The 20,156-nt window shown below is 48.4% G+C and overlaps 1 protein-coding gene and 3 non-coding genes across 10 annotated transcripts in view; all 4 read left to right on the forward strand.

Moving 5' to 3' along the window:
• The window catches only part of nipbla (NIPBL cohesin loading factor a), a 47,092-nt gene extending 31,932 nt beyond the window's left edge, over nucleotides 1-15,160 (forward strand). For 5 of the 7 annotated variants that reach the window (XM_048998250.1, XM_048998233.1, XM_048998263.1 and 2 more), the window contains 35 exons: nucleotides 373-549; nucleotides 653-724; nucleotides 2,167-2,256; nucleotides 2,356-2,459; nucleotides 2,572-2,658; nucleotides 2,883-3,114; nucleotides 3,516-3,667; nucleotides 3,783-3,863; nucleotides 5,032-5,132; nucleotides 5,321-5,450; nucleotides 5,702-5,784; nucleotides 5,876-6,008; nucleotides 6,163-6,306; nucleotides 6,504-6,590; nucleotides 6,825-7,045; nucleotides 7,158-7,260; nucleotides 7,360-7,458; nucleotides 7,595-7,741; nucleotides 8,197-8,331; nucleotides 8,651-8,749; nucleotides 8,909-8,962; nucleotides 9,075-9,183; nucleotides 9,296-9,432; nucleotides 9,605-9,745; nucleotides 9,899-9,992; nucleotides 10,198-10,352; nucleotides 10,626-10,716; nucleotides 10,882-11,055; nucleotides 11,193-11,383; nucleotides 11,758-11,865; nucleotides 11,991-12,191; nucleotides 12,317-12,885; nucleotides 13,208-13,382; nucleotides 13,632-13,811; nucleotides 14,053-15,160. In XM_048998250.1, the coding sequence (XP_048854207.1) occupies nucleotides 373-549; nucleotides 653-724; nucleotides 2,167-2,256; nucleotides 2,356-2,459; nucleotides 2,572-2,658; nucleotides 2,883-3,114; nucleotides 3,516-3,667; nucleotides 3,783-3,863; nucleotides 5,032-5,132; nucleotides 5,321-5,450; nucleotides 5,702-5,784; nucleotides 5,876-6,008; nucleotides 6,163-6,306; nucleotides 6,504-6,590; nucleotides 6,825-7,045; nucleotides 7,158-7,260; nucleotides 7,360-7,458; nucleotides 7,595-7,741; nucleotides 8,197-8,331; nucleotides 8,651-8,749; nucleotides 8,909-8,962; nucleotides 9,075-9,183; nucleotides 9,296-9,432; nucleotides 9,605-9,745; nucleotides 9,899-9,992; nucleotides 10,198-10,352; nucleotides 10,626-10,716; nucleotides 10,882-11,055; nucleotides 11,193-11,383; nucleotides 11,758-11,865; nucleotides 11,991-12,191; nucleotides 12,317-12,885; nucleotides 13,208-13,382; nucleotides 13,632-13,811; nucleotides 14,053-14,418 (5,222 nt within the window). In that variant the 3' untranslated portion in view covers nucleotides 14,419-15,160. The remainder of the gene's footprint in view (nucleotides 1-372; nucleotides 550-652; nucleotides 725-2,166; nucleotides 2,257-2,355; nucleotides 2,460-2,571; nucleotides 2,659-2,882; nucleotides 3,115-3,515; nucleotides 3,668-3,782; nucleotides 3,864-5,031; nucleotides 5,133-5,320; nucleotides 5,451-5,701; nucleotides 5,785-5,875; nucleotides 6,009-6,162; nucleotides 6,307-6,503; nucleotides 6,591-6,824; nucleotides 7,046-7,157; nucleotides 7,261-7,359; nucleotides 7,459-7,594; nucleotides 7,742-8,196; nucleotides 8,332-8,650; nucleotides 8,750-8,908; nucleotides 8,963-9,074; nucleotides 9,184-9,295; nucleotides 9,433-9,604; nucleotides 9,746-9,898; nucleotides 9,993-10,197; nucleotides 10,353-10,625; nucleotides 10,717-10,881; nucleotides 11,056-11,192; nucleotides 11,384-11,757; nucleotides 11,866-11,990; nucleotides 12,192-12,316; nucleotides 12,886-13,207; nucleotides 13,383-13,631; nucleotides 13,812-14,052) is intronic. The other 2 variants (XM_048998258.1, XM_048998270.1) reach the window with 1 other exon arrangement.
• A 2,612-nt stretch (nucleotides 15,161-17,772) lies between these two features.
• Nucleotides 17,773-17,844, forward strand: trnag-ucc (transfer RNA glycine (anticodon UCC)). The gene has a single exon. It is a non-coding gene; the product is annotated as a tRNA-Gly (tRNA).
• A 356-nt stretch (nucleotides 17,845-18,200) lies between these two features.
• Nucleotides 18,201-18,272, forward strand: trnag-ucc (transfer RNA glycine (anticodon UCC)). The gene has a single exon. It is a non-coding gene; the product is annotated as a tRNA-Gly (tRNA).
• A 557-nt stretch (nucleotides 18,273-18,829) lies between these two features.
• trnag-ucc (transfer RNA glycine (anticodon UCC)) lies at nucleotides 18,830-18,901 on the forward strand. The gene has a single exon. It is a non-coding gene; the product is annotated as a tRNA-Gly (tRNA).
• Nucleotides 18,902-20,156: the final 1,255 nt, after the last annotated feature.

Raw genomic sequence — 20,156 nt, forward strand, 5'->3', positions numbered from 1 at the left:
CAGCACTCCCAACATCTGTTTGTTAAATTTATAATGATCAGCTCTAAACTCTGTTTTGTTTGCTAATGTGAATTTGCCAGCTTTCTCTTGTGCAAGCAGATTTGAAATCCTGTGTGGAACTGTGCTTGGTTTAATAGAAATTGGTATAGTAGATCTGCTGTGGACCTAGAGCCTGGGATGGCAGCTTCTGTTCTGGAGGGTTTCACTCCCTTCCAGTGAGCTTATTTACACCTGCAGTGACAGCAGAGGTGGTTTTTTTTATCCAAATCTCTAACGGCTGGTGGAGTGAAGACCAGTTGTTAAGGTCCTCGTGTTGCTGCTGTGTCCGTTGATCGGTCCTCACTGTACCTACCTGTCTTCTCTGTTCCGCAGCGGCCCGGAAAAGACAACGGCGGGACCGAGACAAGACATGGGAGAGCGAGGACCGCGAGAGAAGGGGCTCCGGGGAGCACCGGCGCAGTGGTTGGGGTCCCGAGGGGCGCAGGGGCTCCGGCAGCCGGTACAGGGAGGAGTCGGGCGAGGAGTCTCCGCCACCCAGCCTGAGTGAATGTGAGTGTCGCGGGTCAGCTGACTGGGAGGGAGCGCGTGCGTTCGCAGTGACGCCGACTGCGGGGCTTGGGCATGACCAGCTCACTCTCCTGTGTCCCCCCAGTGGCCCGGAAGATGAAGAAAAAGGAGAAGCAGAAGAAGAGAAAATCTTATGAGCCCAAGCTAACCCCAGAAGGTATGAGTACTGGTCACTGGTCAGAGTCGTCAGTGTAGCAGGCTGAGTAAGGGGTAAAAAGTATGCTCATGGAAATCTGGTTAACACCTTCTCAAGGGAGGGCAATGCTGTAGCTTATTAAATGTAGCATTGCACTAACAGTGCAAAAAGGTTCAAATTTGGGCTGCCGAGATTAGTCAACGTAGTCGGTGGCATCGACGCTGAAAATGCACGAACGGCAATTTTTTTTAAATCCGCATCATTTTTTATTATTTTAACAAAATTGCCTTTACGATTTCTAAAACAACATTATAACAAATATTTTCCTTTAATATCACTACGTAATTATGGGAGTAGTTCAGATTATCACTACACAAAAAGGTGGTTTTACCCTGCCCAAGGTTTGGCACACAACTGCTGCACTAGCATTGTGCACGAGCACCTGCAGAGAAAACGCACAGGCGCTATTCTGCATGCTGGAATGCCAGAGCAGACAAAGCCACCCTGCTGTCTATTCATGTCTATTAAATTACCATTATATGGAGAGCTTTTTTTAGTAGCTTTTGTCCTCGTAGCTGCTAAAAATACTCATCATTAAAGTCATAAAGTTGTCTGCAGCTACCTTAGAATCTCCGGTGAATAAGTGCTTGAGAAAACAGTTGGCCAAGAATCTAGACTTATTCTACGTTGATTCACGGTGCCAGTGTGTGTTGGACTTGGTGGCACCAGTTTTATCGTAAACTACAACTGAAACGAAAATGGGTTCTAATAAAAGAAAATAATTATATTTATTAAAAAGTCTTAGACTTCAGTCAGCAAGAAGTACTGCCACATCACCAGCGTCCTTGTAGAATTTAGTGATCAATTGTGATTGTTGACACACCACAGCACACAGTGCACAACAACGAAATGCGCCCTCTGCATTTAACCCATATGTGACGTCGTGACATAGCAGGGGGCAGCTAATTCAGCGCCCGGGGAGCAGTGCTTGGGGGCGGTACCTTGCTCAGGGTACCTCAGTGGTGCCTTGTTGGTCGAGGATTCGAACCCACAATCTTTCAATTACAACTGCGCTTCCCTAACCGTTAGGCTGCCACTGCCCATTTTACCTTAGTTATCCATAATATCTCCTCTTTTACAAGATGATGTGGTTGCTGAAGTGCTCCTTTCTTCACTGCCACTTTAGTGCTTATTGCTTCCATGATTGACCACTGTTAATGGCAGCCCTAGTTCAAATCCTAGAGAACAGACACAAATTGTAACCTTTCCCTCTACTGTAGGTTGCTTTGGATAAAATGAATGAAATGTAGATGCAGTTCCTGGCCTGACAGTATTTCAGCAGGAATCCGCCTTTAAAAATAGATAATGCATTTTTGAAAAGCTTTCCGTGGCAAGGTATAGGGCTGCTAAGAACCATCCACCTGCTGTTGTGTAATGTCAGCGTGTTGTAACTTGATCTGCAGAGATGATGGACTCATCAACCTTCAAACGCTTCTCAGCCAGCGTGGACAATATCCTGGAGAACTTGGAAGACATAGACTTCACCGCACTCGGTACTGAGCCTGGCTGGTGTTGTATGCTTGATGTCGCATCAGTTTTTGGATCTTTTAAGTGTCTGGTGCACATTTGTGACCCACTCGCATCCCTCTCAGCGGACGACGAGGAGATCCCTCAGGAGCTGCTGCTGGGGAAGCACCAGCTGGCCGAGCTGGGCAGCGAGTCGGCCAAGATCAAGGCCATGAGCATCGCCAGTAGGGTAGGCTGGCGGCTCCTTTGGCTTAAGGGAGAATCGGCTTTTGCATCCTGGTCAACCTTTTCAGCCAGGTGCTCATGTGTGACTCCCACCAAAAGAGCTCTTTGCCTTGCAGATTCCCACTGACAAGTTGGTGAAGGTGCTGAACATCCTGGAGAAGAACATTCAGGATGGGGCTAAGCTGACCACTCTGATGAACCACGTGAGTTTCTCCTGACCAAGGTCACAGTTTCATCGCTCTTAGGTCCTGTTATTGGTCACATAGGAACAAAGACCTATGGACGGTAGAAGGTGACTCACAGGTCAGAAGCATCTGTGGTGCTTTTAGATTCTTGACTCATTACTGTATACAGTTATCATTTTAAAGTGTTTAGTCCCTTGTTTCCTGGTAAATAGTGAGCTCTTTCCTTGCTGTCTCACACGCAGGACAATGACACGGAAGATGAGGAGCGGCTGTGGCGCGACCTTATTATGGAGCGTGTGACCAAGTCGGCCGACGCCTGCCTGACCGCCCTGAATATCATGACCTCCAGCGGCATGCCCAAGGCAGTCTACATTGAGGATGTCATTGAGCGCGTGCTGCAGTTTACCAAGTTCCACCTCCAGAACACCCTCTACCCGCAGTATGACCCAGTGTACCGCATGGACCCGCACGGAGGTCAGCTGGCTGCCCCTCTCTGCCGTCCCATAGCGTCTCCCCCCCACCCCTCTGGCTGTCAGTCTGTATCTCTGGATTAGATGGGCTGTTTAACTGCTGTGCTGAAGGTGGCACCAGGACACAGGCGAAGGTTGCAAAGCAGGACGTTTCAAAACGAATCAGAATTTGTTCCAGCAATGTGGTTGTTAACCTTTTTAAGGTTTGATTTGTCCAGCTGACATTTTATCCGGCGTAATAGTCTCGGTCTCAGGTTTTGAGCTCCATCCTCAGCTGCCATGTAGTGATCAGGGAGGAGCCCCTGCTTGCTGAAGGCAGCGTCACCCTGTCGCTCTGCTGCCGATTTCTGCCGGCGCTCCCCGTGATCTCCGGTCGTGCCCTGATCTGTGCTCTCCCACCCCCAGGGGGCATGCTGAGCTCCAAGGCCAAACGGGCGAAGTGCTCCACGCACAAGCAGAGGGTCATCGTCATGCTGTACAACAAGGTGTGCGACATTGTCAGCAACATCTCCGAGCTGCTGGAGATCCAGCTGCTGACGGACACCACCATCCTGCAGGTGAGGGGCCCGGGGGCGGTCGGGAAGGATGCACTCTCTTGGAGGTGGCAGTAAGCTAAATGATGAAGAGGAAAGTGGCCCTTACTAATGACACGCTCTCTCTCCACCCACCCAGGTCTCTTCCATGGGCATCACGCCCTTCTTTGTGGAGAATGTCAGTGAGCTGCAGCTGTGCGCAATTAAACTAGTGACAGCGGTGAGTCAGTCAATCCCTCCCCCGTAGTATGACAGTGCTCAAAGCAACCCCACCACAACAACACACACACACACACACACACACACACACCGGGCAAAACCCTAATCCCAGCAATGACAACCTTAACCCCTACCCAGCCATAACCTTAACCATAAATAACCAAAGTACAAGACTTTTGGAAAAATATTTTTTATTGCAGTTACAGATTTTTATAAAATTGAGTTTCCTCTTGTGGGGAGCAAACAGGTGGTCCCATCCATCCATCCATCCATTTTCCAAACTGCTTATCCTACTGGGTCGCGGGGGGTCTGGAGCCTGTCCCGGAAGCAATGGGCACGAGGCAGGGAACAACCCAGGATGGGGGGCCAACCCATTGCAGGGCACACTCACACACCATTCACTCACACACGCACACCTACGGGCAATTTAGCAACTCCAATAGCAACGCCTCAGCATGTTTTTGGATTATGGGGGGAAACTGGAGTACCCGGAGGAAACCCCACAACGTTTACTGGGGAGAACATGCAAACTCCACAGACATGTAACCCAGGCGGAGACTCAAACCCGGGTCACGGAGGTGTGAGGCAACAGTGCTAACCACTGCACTAACAGGTGGTCCCCACACTGTCAAAATATTTCTATACATAACATATACACATGAAACATACAGTTCCCCTTCTCAATAGAAAGCTGCGGTGTGTGTGTGTGTATATTATGTATATATTGCATTGTGTGTGTGTGTGAGCGGGTATACCTATCCTTAATCCCTAACGTGATAAATATCCCTTTTTTTCCCTTATGGGGACCAGGAAACCGGAAAAACCAGAAAACTCTATTTTATAAAAATCGGTGACTGCTATGAAAAAGTAAAAAATGCAAAAACTCTTGTATTTTGCTTGGTTACTTATGGTTATGGTTAGGGCTGGGTGGGGGTTAAGGTTGTCATAGTTAGCATTAGCATTTTTCCCATAGAAGTGAATGAGCGGGCCCCATAAGGATAAGTATACCCTACATGTGCGTGTGTGTGTGTGTGTATAATACACACAGATATACATACATATACCATATGGTCCCCTTTGCCAGCATTTTATTAATTTAATAGGTATTTCCTGTCTGTAAACGGCAAAGCTTCCTGGCTGACATTCTTCACTCTGGCTGCACCACACAGGTGTTCAATCGTTACGAGAAGCACAGGCAGCTCATCCTGGAGGAGATCTTCACCTCTCTGGCCCGATTGCCCACCAGCAAGCGCAGCCTCAGGAACTTTAGGTGAGCTGTTGGCCGGGTTTGGTCTGAGGGACCCTTGCTACCGCTCTCACGAAACATCACTTGATACACGTTCCTGTCTCCATTTTTGGAAAAGCTACTGGCGTCCTTCTCCTGATTGGTCCACTCTGGTTGCACTGGTTTCCTCTGCCCCGTCGCTTGAGCCCAGTGTGTCTGATTCCCTGCTCCAGGCTGAACAGCAGTGATGTGGATGGGGAGCCCTTGTACATCCAGATGGTGACGGCCCTGGTACTTCAGCTCATCCAGTGTGTGGTCCACCTGCCGTGTGAGAAGGATGCAGAGGACGAGCGCGACAAAAAGGTGTGAATTCCGAAGGACTCTTCAATCTACTGTGGTGGGAATCTCCACTTTCCCTTCTGGAGGTGTGATTCTGCTTAATGACGTCATTTCCTCTCTGGAGTTTTCCCCACTGGCTGTGGTTTGTGGCTGTACATTTGAGCTCAATTTTCCCTGAATTCTATCCACGGAAATGAAATCCGTTGTTAGAAAAAAAAAATAGCTAAAAATAGTTACAACTATTTTTATTTTGGGTCCATCATTTTGATTCTTAGGTGGATCAGGACGTCCTGATCACAAACTCCTATGAGACTGCCATGAGGACGGCTCAGAACTTCCTTTCAGTCTTCCTCAAAAAGTGAGTCGATGCATCTCCGTGGTGACTGTGAGTCTCTTATGGGGCTGGTACTTCCCCCTCCCTGTCATGACCCTTCACCCCCATTCCCCAGGTGTGGCAGCAAGCAGGGGGAGGAGGACTACCGACCGCTGTTCGAGAACTTTGTACAGGACCTGCTGTCGACGGTTAACAAGCCAGAGTGGCCTGCTGCAGAACTTCTCCTGAGTCTGCTTGGCCGACTGCTGGTGAGTGAGACCTCTCACCTATCTGGTTATGGCTGTATAGCACAGATGATGTTTCCAGCACTGTACCACCTGCAGATAACTAGCCTTCTGAAAACGTCTGGATTTTTGGTTCCAAACCCCTTGCATCTAAGCCTTCATGGGTTGCCTTGTCCAGGTGCATCAGTTCAGCAACAAGCAGACTGAGATGGCACTGAGAGTGGCATCGTTGGATTACCTGGGTACGGTGGCAGCTCGGCTGCGTAAGGATGCTGTCACCAGCAAGATGGACCAGCGATCCATCGATCGCATCCTGAAGGAGGTATACAGTCAACGTGTGTGTCTGCAGGATGCAGTTAATGTCAGGGGAGGAGAGGCCTCTGTAGCTGAAGGCCGTTTAGTGAAACCTGCAGATATGCAGAGCAGTTCGTAAAGGCAGACTGAGCGTATGACTACCTGTTGGCTCTGGTAGCCCCAATACGCTGCGTCCATCTGTAGCACTGCCTTTCTGCGATACAGGCTTCAGGCAACGATGAGACTCAGCAGCTGCAGAAGACCCTGCTGGACTACATGGAGAACAACACGGAGACAGACCCGTCGCTTGTGGTCAGTCGCTTGGTCGTGCGTTTGTCTGTCTGCTTTGGCAGTGACCATAGCGCATGCAAGCTGTGCCGGTTGTCTACTTGCCGCTTGGCTTAAAATGCTGATGCGGCTGCTCTTATAAACCAATGCATCTTATAAATACTCCTACATGCACCGTAGTACATTTTTTTGCCAGGCATACATTAGTAAAATGCATTTAAATGAGTCGGTGCTGTTTACTCGCCGGTCCCCTTGCAGTTCGCACGGAAGTTCTACATCGCTCAGTGGTTCCGGGATAGCACCACCGAGGCCGAGAGGGCCATGAAGACGCAGAACCAGAAGGACGAGGACTCGTCAGAGGGGCCTCATCACGCCAAGGACGTGGAGACCACGGGGGAGATCATGCAGAGAGCTGAGGCCCGCAAGAATTTCTTGCGCTCTGTGATCAAGACCACGCCTGCCCAGTTTAGCATGCTGAAGTATGGCACCCACCTGCCACCGGACACACCCCCGCACTGCGTTTCCCGTCATCTAGGGCCTTAGGACTGTCTACGAGCTGTAAACCAGAAACTCTGTTGTGTGTCTCCACAGAATGAACTCTGATGCAGTGGACTATGAAGACGCCTCCCTCATTGTCCGATATTTGGCCTCTATGAGGCCGTTTGCACAAAGTTTTGATATTTATTTAACGCAGGTGAGCGCCGCTTCCTGGCGTGTTGCTGTATGTGGGTGGTGTGCTGTCTGAACGGGGCTAGTAAACAAACCCTTTTCTCCGCCCTCTCGCCATTCTCAGATCCTTCGTGTCCTAGGAGAGAGCGCCATCGCCGTCAGAACCAAGGCCATGAAGTGTCTGTCAGAGGTGGTGGCAGTGGACCCTAGCATCCTGGCCCGGGTGAGTTTCAGTACATGAGTGCCACCTGCAGGCCAGGAGAGCGTGTGTTAGCGTATGTTAGCATGAGTTAGCATGAGTTTGTGTGACTTCAATGCATGGGTCTTGTATATATGACCCCTGCCCCCGTCTCCCCCAGCTGGACATGCAGAGGGGCGTACATGGTCGTCTGATGGACAACTCCACCAGCGTGCGGGAGGCGGCCGTGGAGCTGGTGGGCCGCTTCGTGCTGAGCCGGCCCCAGCTCACGGAGCAGTACTACGGCATGCTCATCGAGAGAATCCTGGTATGTGCCAGCCTGCTTTGAAATTCACGGCCAAGCAAGGGCTGCCTTCTGATTGGGTGTTGAAGGGTAGTCGTGTGCACGGTGCTGACCAATGAACTGCTGCCTAACGCCACTCTGTGAAGAGAAACGCACATCAGGATGAGCATGTGCTGCCTCGGGAGGCCGGAGGCCTAGACTCGGTGCTTTGGGCACTGTAAATATGGCAGAGAGCATTCTGAACCTTAAAAATGAACAGAACTATGTGTGGACTTAGCAGGCTGACTCACTGAAGGTTCATTCAAAGTATGAAAGTTCAATTCAGGTGAACTGGTGCACCACACTGCCATCTAGTGGCTGGGAGAAGGAATTGGGGAAATGATCATGACGTTACATTACACTGCAGAATTCTTTGGGGATTTGCTTTACGTTCATGTGTTTCTGTTAGTTCAGCCATTGTCTCATTTGCTCTCTGACAGGACACAGGCATCAGTGTGAGGAAGAGGGTGATCAAGATTTTGAGGGACATCTGTCTGGAGCAGCCCGGCTTCCATAAGATCACGGAGATGTGCGTCAAGATGATCCGCAGGGTCAACGATGAAGAGGGCATTAAGGTGTGGCTGCTTGTCTTTAGCGCTGCGAGCTTGTCTGCCATGTGGAAAATCTGAAGATAAGACATATCTGTGTAGCAGTGAGAGGGCTTTTAGTCTGTCAGAAGATGCTTACCAGCTGGTTACTGCTACACTCTACCCCAGACTCACCTTTCCACCACAGTTATGATATGAACTGCCAGGCCTTGGCCTGCTGTTCACATTATGGAACCCAGTCTGTGTTTATAATGATTCATTAATCACCAAGGAGCCCCCAGGGGGCGCTGGACTAGACTTTGTGCGTGTCTTCTGCCTGCTCACTCTGCTTTTGACACACCTGCAGAAACTGGTGAACGAAACGTTCCAGAAGCTGTGGTTCACGCCAACCCCCGGCCATGACAAGGAGGCCATGACCAGGAAGATCCTCAACATCACTGATGTTGTGAGTCTTCATCTTTTCAGGGATATGCAAAGGACAGTCCATGGCATAGAGTATTCCATCCATTTATCTGTCTTCTGACCATCTTCATGGTCACAGGCTATTGATTATTGCTTTTATCGTTAGCCTTAGTATTTACTTTTAAACATACACCTTTTTCAGGTTGCTGCTTGCAAAGATACTGGTTACGACTGGTTTGAACAGCTGCTTCAGAATGTGAGTGACTGGTTGAACTATGTTCCTTTTTATGCTGCAAAACAACTCAGGTGAACATTACGTTTCTTTTGACTTTCTGGAGGAGCAGTCTGACCTCTCCCATGTCTTGCAGCTGCTGAAGTCAGAAGAGGACGCATCCTACAAGCCTGCCAAAAAGGCCTGTGTCCAGCTGGTGGACAGCCTGGTGGAGCACATCCTCAAATACGAGGAGTCCCTCTCAGGTAGGGAGAGCAAGGGCAGGGTGTCGTTGCACTGCTGCTTTTGAAGGGTCCTTGGGAGAGAAGAACGTTCTGTGTCTAACCTGAGCGTACCTACTCTCTCTATGGCCCACAGCCTCGGAACACAAGAGCGTCAACTCAATGAGGTTGGTAGCCTGCATCACCACACTGTACCTGTTCAGCAAGATCCGCGCCCAGCTGATGGTGAAACACGCCATGACCATGCAGCCCTACCTCACCACCAAGTGCAACGTAAGCTTGCTGATAGAAAAGTGTACCTATTCATTGTCGGACTGTCGGTTTCAATTGTTGGCTTATGAGCCCCCCTTGTGGCAGAAAACTGCAAGTGCGTGTTGAGTACCTGGACCGGCTTGTGTTTGTGAGAGGATGCCTGCATGTCAGTGTTACACCATCTTTTTTGCAGTCCCAGAGTGACCTCATGGTGATATGTAATGTGGCCAAGATCTTGGAGCTGGTGGTACCACTGATGGAGCACCCAAGTGAAACATTTCTGGCCACCATTGAGGAGGACCTCATGAAGCTCATCATCAAGCATGGCATGACGGTGAGTGTAAACAAACTTAGTTCATGGAATCTGAGACCAGACTTTATTTAACCAACCTTTCTAGACGCCGCGTGTTTTGGTTTTCACAGCTTTCAGTCATATGTGCTGCCCTTTCCCTACTAGCGAGTTGACTCGTTCCTGGCATCTCCTCAGGTTGTCCAGCACTGTGTGAGCTGTCTCGGGGCAGTGGTCAACAAGGTCACTCACAACTACAAGTTTGTGTGGGCCTGCTTCAATAGATATTACGGTAAAGTGTGACCCCTTCCTGGACGTCAGTGTGATATGCAGCTGGTATCTGTAGAGTCCATCACAGGAGCCTGTCTGAAACCTGCTGGTTTTCGTGTGAAGGCCAGTTTCCTTCCACCCACAGCTCTAACTGTTTAGTCTTAAAGCTGTAGGTAACACGGATATTTTGCCTGTGGAGTTGCTGACTGTCCCTACTGTTCTCACAGGTGCTCTGACCAAGCTGAAGACTCAGCACCAAGAGGACCCCAACAGCACGGTGCTAGGCACCACCAAGCCGGCTCTGCTGCGCTCCCTGTTCACCGTGGGGGCCCTGTGCAGGCACTTCGACTTTGACCTCGAGGACTTCAAGGGGAACAGCAAGGTACCCAGTTCTGGAACTTCTTGTGTGTTACGTGGAGCCCTTGTACAGGCTGATGAGTTCGTGGGTCAGAGGGGAAACCCCTCAGGATTATATCAAGTCTGCAACAAAGGAGCTTTTAAAGCATGGTGATGCATCAAAGCACGATGAAGGCTAATCGGGGTTTTGTCCTTACACCCCTGATGGGATTATGCTATCTGGTCATGTAGTTTAACTAGACTAATGGGGATGTGGTGCATTTCCTGTCCCGATTTCCTCCCCGTTTCTCACCCTCAGGTGGTCATCAAGGACAAGGTGCTGGAGCTGCTTCTGTACTTCACCAGACACGAGGACGAGGAAGTGCAGACCAAGGCCATCATCGGCATGGGTAAGAGCCATCATGTCTCTGATCTCTTCCCCATCTCTGGTGTTGCCACAGGAAGTTAGGCTTCACTTACTGTATCTGCAGCTTCTGATGATGCGGTGTCCTTCCTGTCTGATTGCTTCTTCATTATTCTTGACCGCAACCTCTGGCCCCTTTTTCCTTCGGCAGGCTTCCTGTTCATCCAGCACCCAGCCCTGATGTTCTCTCAGGACGTGAAGAATCTTTACAATGACATTCTGTCGGACAGGCGGAGCTCCGTCAACCTTAAAATCCAGGTGCTGAAGAACCTGCAGACATACCTGCAAGAAGAAGACTCGCGGATGCAGGAAGCCGACCGCGAGTGTGAGTCTCCTGCCCGCAGGCTCACGTGTGCTCTGCTCTGTAACCTGTGTATGCTGTCATTTGACCTTGCATGTGCCATATGGGAATTGTTGTGTACAATACACCCCCCGTGTAAGATCCTGCCTTGTGTTTTACAGGGAAGAAGCTGTCGAAGCAGGAGGACCTGAAGGAGATGGGGGACATCTCATCGGGCATGAGCAGCTCCATCATGCAGCTGTACCTGAAGCAGGTGTTGGAGGCCTTCTTCCACACGCAGTCCAGTGTGCGCCATTTCGCCCTCAACGTCATCGCGCTCACGCTGAACCAGGGCCTCATCCACCCAGTGCAGGTACGAGTCTGTAGGGCCTGATGTTGATGTACAGTGAGCATGGTGGTAAGGAGTCTCGTGCTTGTGACCAGAGGGGTCTTCTGGGATAGGTGTTACCTGTCTTAATAATGAGCATTGAATCCTGAAAGGGGCAGTTCACCCCAAAACTGAAAAAGATGTGTTTTAGATGGGCTCTGTGATATCTATCCATCTAAGCTGTTCCGCTGGGAGTTGCCTAGTTTTGGAGATATTGGCCATAGAAATGTCAGGCGTTTCTGAAATATTATGGCATCTTTTTCAGTTTTGGGATGAACGGCCCCTTGACCCACGATTTAAGAGGCCTTCTAACCTTGTATGATATTCTTTTTAAAAGTTTGTCATTTGCCCTCCCTCAGTGTGTACCATACCTAATCGCCATGGGGACAGACCCAGAGCCGAGCATGAGGAATAAATCCGACCAACAGCTGGTGGAGATAGACAAGAAATATACGGGCTTCATTCATGTGAGTGATCTGCCCTGAGGTACCACGTAACCATGTGGGTTATATATATTAGCCCAGGCAGTCTGTGGGTGAGAAGTCTCTTGGTCGACCTGGTTAAATGAACTTTAAACTCCCCACCCATGCAGATGAAGGCAGTGGCAGGGATGAAGATGAGCTACCAGGTTCAGCGAGCGATCTGGCCAGCCCAGAGCACCATCATCCGTGGCTTCCGGCCGGACGAGACGCACACGGCACTGTGCTCGCACCTCTACAGCATGGTGCGGGGGAACCGACAGCACCGGAGAGCCTTCCTCATCTCTCTGCTCAACCTGTTTGACGACAGCTCCGTGAGTGACTCTGTCCGCATGTCATGGAACATTCCACCAGCTCCTGACCTCAGCAGCGTTTCCCCTCAGTGTACTCTGTTCGGCATTAGTCTGACCCCCTGCGTCTTCCCTTCCTGGCTCTGCAGAAGACGGAGGTGAACATGCTGCTGTTCATCGCCGACAACCTGGCCTGCTTCCCCTACCAGGCTCAGGAGGAACCACTCTTCATCATGCACCACATCGACATCACACTGTCTGTATCTGGGAGCAACCTGCTCCAGTCCTTCAAGGAGGTGAGAGGCCCTACCCCTAACCCTAACCCTAACCCCCCGCCCCCCAGAGTGCTCACAGTCCCGTTGCTCCTTCCCCAGTCCTTGCAGCCCACCAATAAGGAGAAGGATCGGAAGAACGGCTCAGGGCAGAAGCCGGAGGAGAAAAGTGAGGAAGAAGCACTATCCAGCTCAGCCATCAGCGAAGATGAAGACGATGATGACGACGACGTGGTGGTACGGCGACCAAAGAAGCCGAAACGGCCTGCTGTGGACTCGGACTCGGACTCAGACATGGACCTGGGCACCGAAGACATGGGCTGGGTGATGGACCGCCTTTCTGGCAACCCCACGCCTCTGCTGGACTTTGCCAACGCCTCCCAGGGCATCTTACTGCTGCTGGTCCTCAAGCAGCATCTGAAGGCCCTCTACGGCTTCTCAGACAGGTACGGCTGCCACCAGCATGCGGCAGCCATCATTGCCGCACTGCATGACCCGGCGTCCTTGGTTTGCCTGACACTTTTATCCAAAACGGCTTAGCTTGCCCAAGTATGCCTGCGACGTAGCAGAGTTATTGTGGACACCAAGAGCTGACCACCTTTTAGTTGACTCCCTGCAGCCTGTATTTATTTTTTCCATGCTCAGGCAGCCTGGATAATGCTTATCATTCTTGTTAAACATCTAGCATTTGTCTGCTTGCCGTAATGAAAGATCGTCCCAGAGTAAGAGCCCTTGTGCTCCACTCACCACCCACAAATCTGTCTGCAGTAAAATACAGAAGTACTCGCCCACCGAGTCTGCCAAGGTGTATGACAAGGCTGTCAACAGGAAGTCTAACGTACACTTCAGTCCTCGCCAAACCATCGAGTTCCTGTCCAACGATGTCGCCAATGCCATGCTGACCGAAGAAATCAGGCGGAAGATCATCAAACAGTACCTGGATGTAAGGAGCTTGACTTTGAACATAGCAGAGTCAGGCCAGGTGGTTCTGTAGCAGGCGACTCTGTTGTGACTCTGTTTTTGAAATTGTGTTGTTCTTTGGGTTATATTGTATTAATACGGAATATCAGAAATCGGTGTTTTTTTCAGGTGAATGAGGCACCATTAATCAGACGAGTGAGGGAATTTCTGGTGGTTTGTGTGTCTGACCAGTGGAATAGTCACTGTGTTTGACCCCAGCCTCTCCTTTTAGTTCAAGTTATTGATGGAGCACTTGGACCCGGATGAGGAGGACGAGGAGGGGGAGGCTTCAGCCAGCGCCAACGCTCGAAACAAAGCTATCAACGCACTGCTGGGTGGCTCCAGCCCGAAAAACAGTGCTGCAGTTGAGACGGAGGACGATGAGAGCGAGGGCGAGGAAAGGACCCCAGGGGTGAGATCTGCACTGTCTAAGACTGATTCACCTAATCACCCTAACCCTAATGATACAGCCACACACGAGTTCTTCAAGTATGTTGGATTCATAGCAATGTTTTGAGGTTCTGGGTGTCTGTTCTAAGAACCACTGACCTAAAGGGAGTGTGGAGTTTCTGGGTTCTGCGTCTGTCTTCCTGCATTCGTGGATGAAATTTAGTGTGGACACTTTTCTGACTCCCAAAATCCTCTTTCCACAGTCGTCCCGGAAGTCAAAAAGGGGCGGGGATTCAACTGAGGCATCCGGTCACATGAACGAGACTGTGGAGGCCATGGACGTCATCGCCATCTGCTGCCCCAAGTACAAGGACCGGCCGCAGATCGCCCGGGTCATCCAGAAGACCAGCAATGGCTACAGCGTACACTGGATGGCCGGGTCTTACTCAGGTCCCTGGGCCGAGGCCAAGAAACGGGACGGACGTAAACTGGTGCCTTGGGTGGACACCATCAAGGAGTCGGACATCATTTACAAGAAGATTGTCTTGACGAGTGCGCACAAGCTGACGAACAAGGTGGTGCAGACTTTGCGTTCATTGTATGCAGCCAAGGACGGGGCTTCTAGCTAATGAACTCCATTTCCCTGTTGCTCTCACCCTTCAACAGCCAAATGACACTAGGAATCCAACCTTTTTCTAAACCACCACACAGACGCAAGATTATCAGACACTACAAGGCCTTGAAATGCAACTTTCTGGCAAAAAAACAGAGCAGGATTGTGAAGTGGGTCTGCGAAGGTGTCCGTAGACGTGTAACAGGACACATCGCAGTGAAGCAAAAAGCTGAACCAAGACTAAAATCCTGAAGGAAATGTTTGGGAAACATTATGTGGGAGCCTCCTTCGCTGTTGTGCAGCAGAATCCCTGGTCTTTTGATTTCTACTCCCACTGTATCATAGTTTAACACAAAAACTAAAATGTTTATATCTCGGAAAAAGATTTCTGTTTAAAAAATAATAATAAACTTAAAGTGAATGTTGGAACTTAGTCTGTTGATGTTCTTAATAAAAGTGGTCTTGGAGTTTAACCTAGCGCAGGACGGCTTTCTTTAGCTTAGCTTATTTTCCTGGGAAAGCTGTTTTTATTTTTTATTTTTTCCTTTTGTTTGTCCATGCTGTACAATGGCAGAGTCTCCTGGATATAATTTATTCTGTTTTAAAGGAAGCATGCAGTATCTGTGGCCTACCTGCAGGGGGAGTTTTTGTAAATGTAGATTTTGATGTATTAGGTCACCCTAGTTAATGAGGGAAAGGGATCCCCAGCACTTCTGGTGGAACAAATACTGCAATAAATTTTCTACTTCTCTTTGTTACTCGTCTTGTTTGCCTTTGAGTTTTTTGGGCGCAAACTTCCTCGATTATTAACTAACTCGGTTATGAATATGTGTAGATAAAACACACTGCTACAGAAGGGACAGGTATTTGGGGTGCGGTTCAATTATTAATTGGCCGAATGTAATTCCCATAGCCTGAAAGCCAGTGGCCTTCATAGAAAGTGAAATTGAGTTGCCATTAACAGAAACTTTGCCCCCATCCTACTCGGTTTTCTCAATTAGTGCTACACCCCCCCCATCAAACCTTCACTTTCATTGTGGAAAGACCACGACGTGTCCCGTAATGACCCGGATCGAATATTTAAATTCGTGATGCTTTTCTGCCCCCTGGTGGCATCTTTTTGAACTGCACTGAAAACCTCACACTTGAATTTTCCAATATTCTTATCCTAATAAAATCATTGTGGACTGGTTGAGTCAAACTTACCAATGCAGCAATTTTATCGTGTTGCATTTCCATTCATTTCACATTCATCCGTTCATTAATTTTGAGTTTGCATTTTACTTACACTGAATTCAAAAATTAATTTAGTTTAATTTACTAAATGTACAGGTGAAACTAACTTTTGCATGATATTCTATTTCACTAATTCAACTTAAAAGGTGAAACTCATATGATATGGACTCATTACATGCAAAGCGAGATATTTCAAGCCTTTATTTGGTATAATTTTGATGATTATGGCTTACAGACTATGAAAAACCCAAATTCAAAAGAAAATTAAAATAAAAAATTTTAAATAGAGAATTGTCAGACCTCTTAAAAGTATAATCATGCGTATGTACTCAGTACTTGGTTTGGCCCCCTTTAAGCATGCATTACTGCCTCAATGCGACGTGGCATGGATGCTATCAGCCTGTGGCACTGCTGAGGTGGGAGACCAGGATGCTGCAATAGCAGCCTTCAGCTCTTCTGCATTGTTCGGTTTCATGTCTCATCTTTCTCTTGGCAGTGCCTCATAGATTCTCTATGGGGTTCAGGTCAGGCGGGTTTGATGGCTAATCAAGCACAGTAATCCCATGGTCATTTAACCAGGTTTTGGTACTTTTGGCAGTGTGGGCAAGTGCCAAGTCCTGCTGGAAAATGAAGTCAGCATCTCCATAGAGCCTGTCTGCGGAAGGAAGCATGAAGTGCTCTAAAATGTCCTGGTAGACAGCTGCTCTGACTCTGGACTTACTAAAGCACGGTGGACCAACACCTGCAGATGACATGGCTCCCCAAATCAACAGAGGCTGTGGAAACGTCACACTGGATTTCAAGCATCTTGGATTGTGTGCCTCTCCATTCCTCCTCCAGACTCGGGGACCTTGGTTTCCAAACAAGATGCAAAATCTGCTCTCGTCAGAAAAGAGGACATTGGACCACTGGGCAACAGACCAGTTCCTTTTCTCTTTAGCCCAGGTAAGATGCTTCTGACGTTGTTTGTTGTTCAGGAGCGGCTTGACAAGAGGAATATGACATTTGAAGCCCATCTCCAGGATCTGTCTGTGTGTGGTGGCTCTTGATACACTAACCCCAACCTCAGTCCACTCCCCGTGAAGGTCCCCCACACTTCTGAATGGCCTTTTCCTGACAATCCCCTCCAGGCTGTGGTCATCCCTGCTGCTTCTGCTCCTCTTTCTTCCACAATTTTCCCTTCCACTTAACTTTCTATTAATGTGCTTTGATGCAGCACTGTGAGAACATCCAACTTCTTTTGCAATTACATTTTGAGGCTTTCCCTCCTTGTGGAGGGTGTCAATGATGGTTTTCTGCACAACTGTCAGGTCAGCAGTCTTCCCCATGACTGTGAACTCTACTGAACCAGACTGACACTATTTAAAGGCTCAGGAAGCCTTTGCAGGTGTTTTGGATTAATTAGCTGATTATAGTGTGACACCTTGAGCCTACAGTATTGAACCTTTTCACAATATTCTAATTTTCTGAGCTTTTGAATTTGGGGTTTTCATAATCTGTAAGCCATAATTATGAAAATTATAACAAATAAAGGCTCGAAATATCTCGCATTGCATGTAATGAATCCATATCATACATTAGTTTCACCTTTTAAGTTGAATTATTGAAATAAATTAACTTTTGCACGATATTCTAATTTTTCAAGTTTCACCTCTATAATGGCTTATCGAAGCCATATATCATAAATATTTTGGTAAGCTAGTCAATTTCTTTCCCCCAATACTTCCTATTCCTTTTCTCGATAACTTGTCGTTTCAAAACGTAAGTTCATGCTCGTGTTGCGCTTTATATGGGTGCGCTCTTGAAGTGTGTCTCACTGATGACTGGCAATTTGGTTCGGACCACTTTCTGGAAATGTTAAACGTCAGCTTAAAACGAAGCATCAACCTTCAATGCGAGGTCGTCTGGAACCAAGGCACAGGTCAGTAGGCTTAAGACATGCTGGAGTGAATGTCTGTTCATAACAGGGCTCATGCGCTATGGATGACTCCCAAAACGAGCTGACAATATGCGTAAACTCGCGCAACAAAATGAAAACGTGCAGATTCTGCACATATGCAGAGATTATATCCCCAACGCTATAAATTACCAAATTGCCACATCTTCCCCACATCTGTGTGCGCAGGAGCCAGATGCGTTGGTGGTATAGTGGTGAGCATAGCTGCCTTCCAAGCAGTTGACCCGGGTTCGATTCCCGGCCAACGCAGATTATTTTTGAAGCTGAGTGGCTTAACACGTAGCTTCATTCCTGGTGCTTTTGTCTTTTGTTTCCGTATGTTCCCAACACCTCTGAAAGTCATAACCGGAATAGCCCCACAATGATTTGTATGAGTTTAACCTATTAAACTCTGAAGAAGCTGTGAGATAACGACAAATGCTCCAGAAATGATGGGTGAAAAATAAATTCGAAAGCTTCAAACATAGCCAACACAGCATGTTTTTAGCTATCGTCTTAAAAGATGATTAAGGAAATCAAAATGACAAAAATATATAATTTACCATGCAGGATTTATCGATTAATGTATTTTCCAGGATGCTCATATTTCTTCTTGTCTTACAGTCGCGTTGGTGGTATAGTGGTGAGCATAGCTGCCTTCCAAGCAGTTGACCCGGGTTCGATTCCCGGCCAACGCAGCATCTTTTTCATGCAACAAAATCAATGCTATGTTGAGTATCAAGTTGGTAATTAACATTCTTAGTTTGATGGGATTTTAAGCGTTAAACTGAGGATATTGGGACTGGAAGTACCCGTAGTATCTGCAGGACTGTACCGATGCTCAGTGAGGCTGCGGGAGAGTGAGGCTTTTGAACGCAGGTGGAGTCAATCTGCGTCCTTCTTGGTCAGTCATTAATTTATTAGCACATTGTACACGGGAAACGTCACCATACCGATTGTAAAAGCTAGCTCAAGTTAGTCTATAAAACATGTTCCTCTATACAAGCCACACTAAGAACTGAACCGATAAGGAAAACACCCAGATGCCAAGTCAACAGCTGCTCGAAATAGGCAACTAAAAACCTGCAAACGTTACCTCCCGCCTCCTCCGGTACTGATCATAACGGGACTTTAAGCATAAGTTTTCTGTAAATCTTTCAAGATTTAAATGCTTCAGAGAATATAACGTTAAATTGTTAATAGAAAACTACTGGGTCTGAGTTAAATGTAGTACCAATAAAATAGGTACGTATTCGCGTTGGTGGTATAGTGGTGAGCATAGCTGCCTTCCAAGCAGTTGACCCGGGTTCGATTCCCGGCCAACGCAAGCAACATTTTCCTAACATTATTCAGGTATTACTGATACTGAACTGTAGTCAAAGCAAATTCATGGCTTGAAGTCTATGAATTGCATTCTAACCCTTAGTCATGATTTTCTGCTACATTTATAAATAGACTTTTCTAAACACATAGTACACCTTAACTATGGCTGCTGGTGCTGCTACTCATACCTCTATTTATCTATTGTGCCCAATCACGTGTGATCAACTTACACGGGCTGGCGTGGAGAACTGACTCATCAATGGACTTTGGCTTTGCCCTTGGTCACCGTCTACACCTTGCATTTAGCAAGCAAGCCCACTCCCTTTTTCTATGATGTTAGCAGAGGTTTTTGATTCCTTTCCTCCATTGTCATCTGAAACGAATCTGCATGTGGTGGAAGGTCATGTGACTGTATTGCAATGATTATAATATCAGATCGAATGGACATCAGAGTCGGCAGTATGGGCACACTGTTGGTCCCATGTCAGTAGGGTGTGGCACCCCCCAGGCCAGGATACATGCGGCGATACGCTGCAGAAGGGAGTCGTATAGCTGTTGTATCCTTAGCTGAAGTTGGCCCACAGCTGTTGTAACTGGCCCTCGAGATCCTGCAGACTGGCACTAGGTCTGATTTGATGTCTGAGCTGATCCCACACATGTTCGACTGGGGAAAGATCGGGGGACCTGGCTGGCCACTGGAGGACCTCATCATGATGCAGGCAGCCCAGAGACACATGTGCCCTGTAAAGACGGGCATTGTATTGTCGAAAGATCCTTTCATTGTGCTGTCTCAGGAAGTGTTAGACATGCGGATGCAGGATGTCACTGACTTAGCGCTGTGCCGTCAGGGTTCCCCAAATCACTACTGAGATGACCTGAAGTCATACCCTATGGCTCCCCACACCATGACGTCATACCCTATGGCTCCCCACACCATGAAGTCATAGCCTATGGCTCCCCACACCATGACGTCATACCCTATGGCTCCCCACACCATGACGTCATACCCTATGGCTCCCCACACCATGACGTCATACCCTATGGCTCCCCACACCATGACGTCATACCATATGGCTCCCCACACCATGACGTCATACCCTATGGCTCCCCACACCATGAAGTCATACCCTATGGTTCCCCGTACCATGATGTCATACCCTATGGCTCCCCACACCATGACGTCATACCCTATGGCTCCCCACACCATGACGTCATACCCTATGGCTCCCCACACCATGACATCATACCATATGGCTCCC

The sequence above is a fragment of the Brienomyrus brachyistius genome, chromosome 2 (assembly GCF_023856365.1).
Source record: "Brienomyrus brachyistius isolate T26 chromosome 2, BBRACH_0.4, whole genome shotgun sequence".
In the NCBI taxonomy this organism is placed as follows: Eukaryota; Metazoa; Chordata; class Actinopteri; order Osteoglossiformes; family Mormyridae; genus Brienomyrus; species Brienomyrus brachyistius.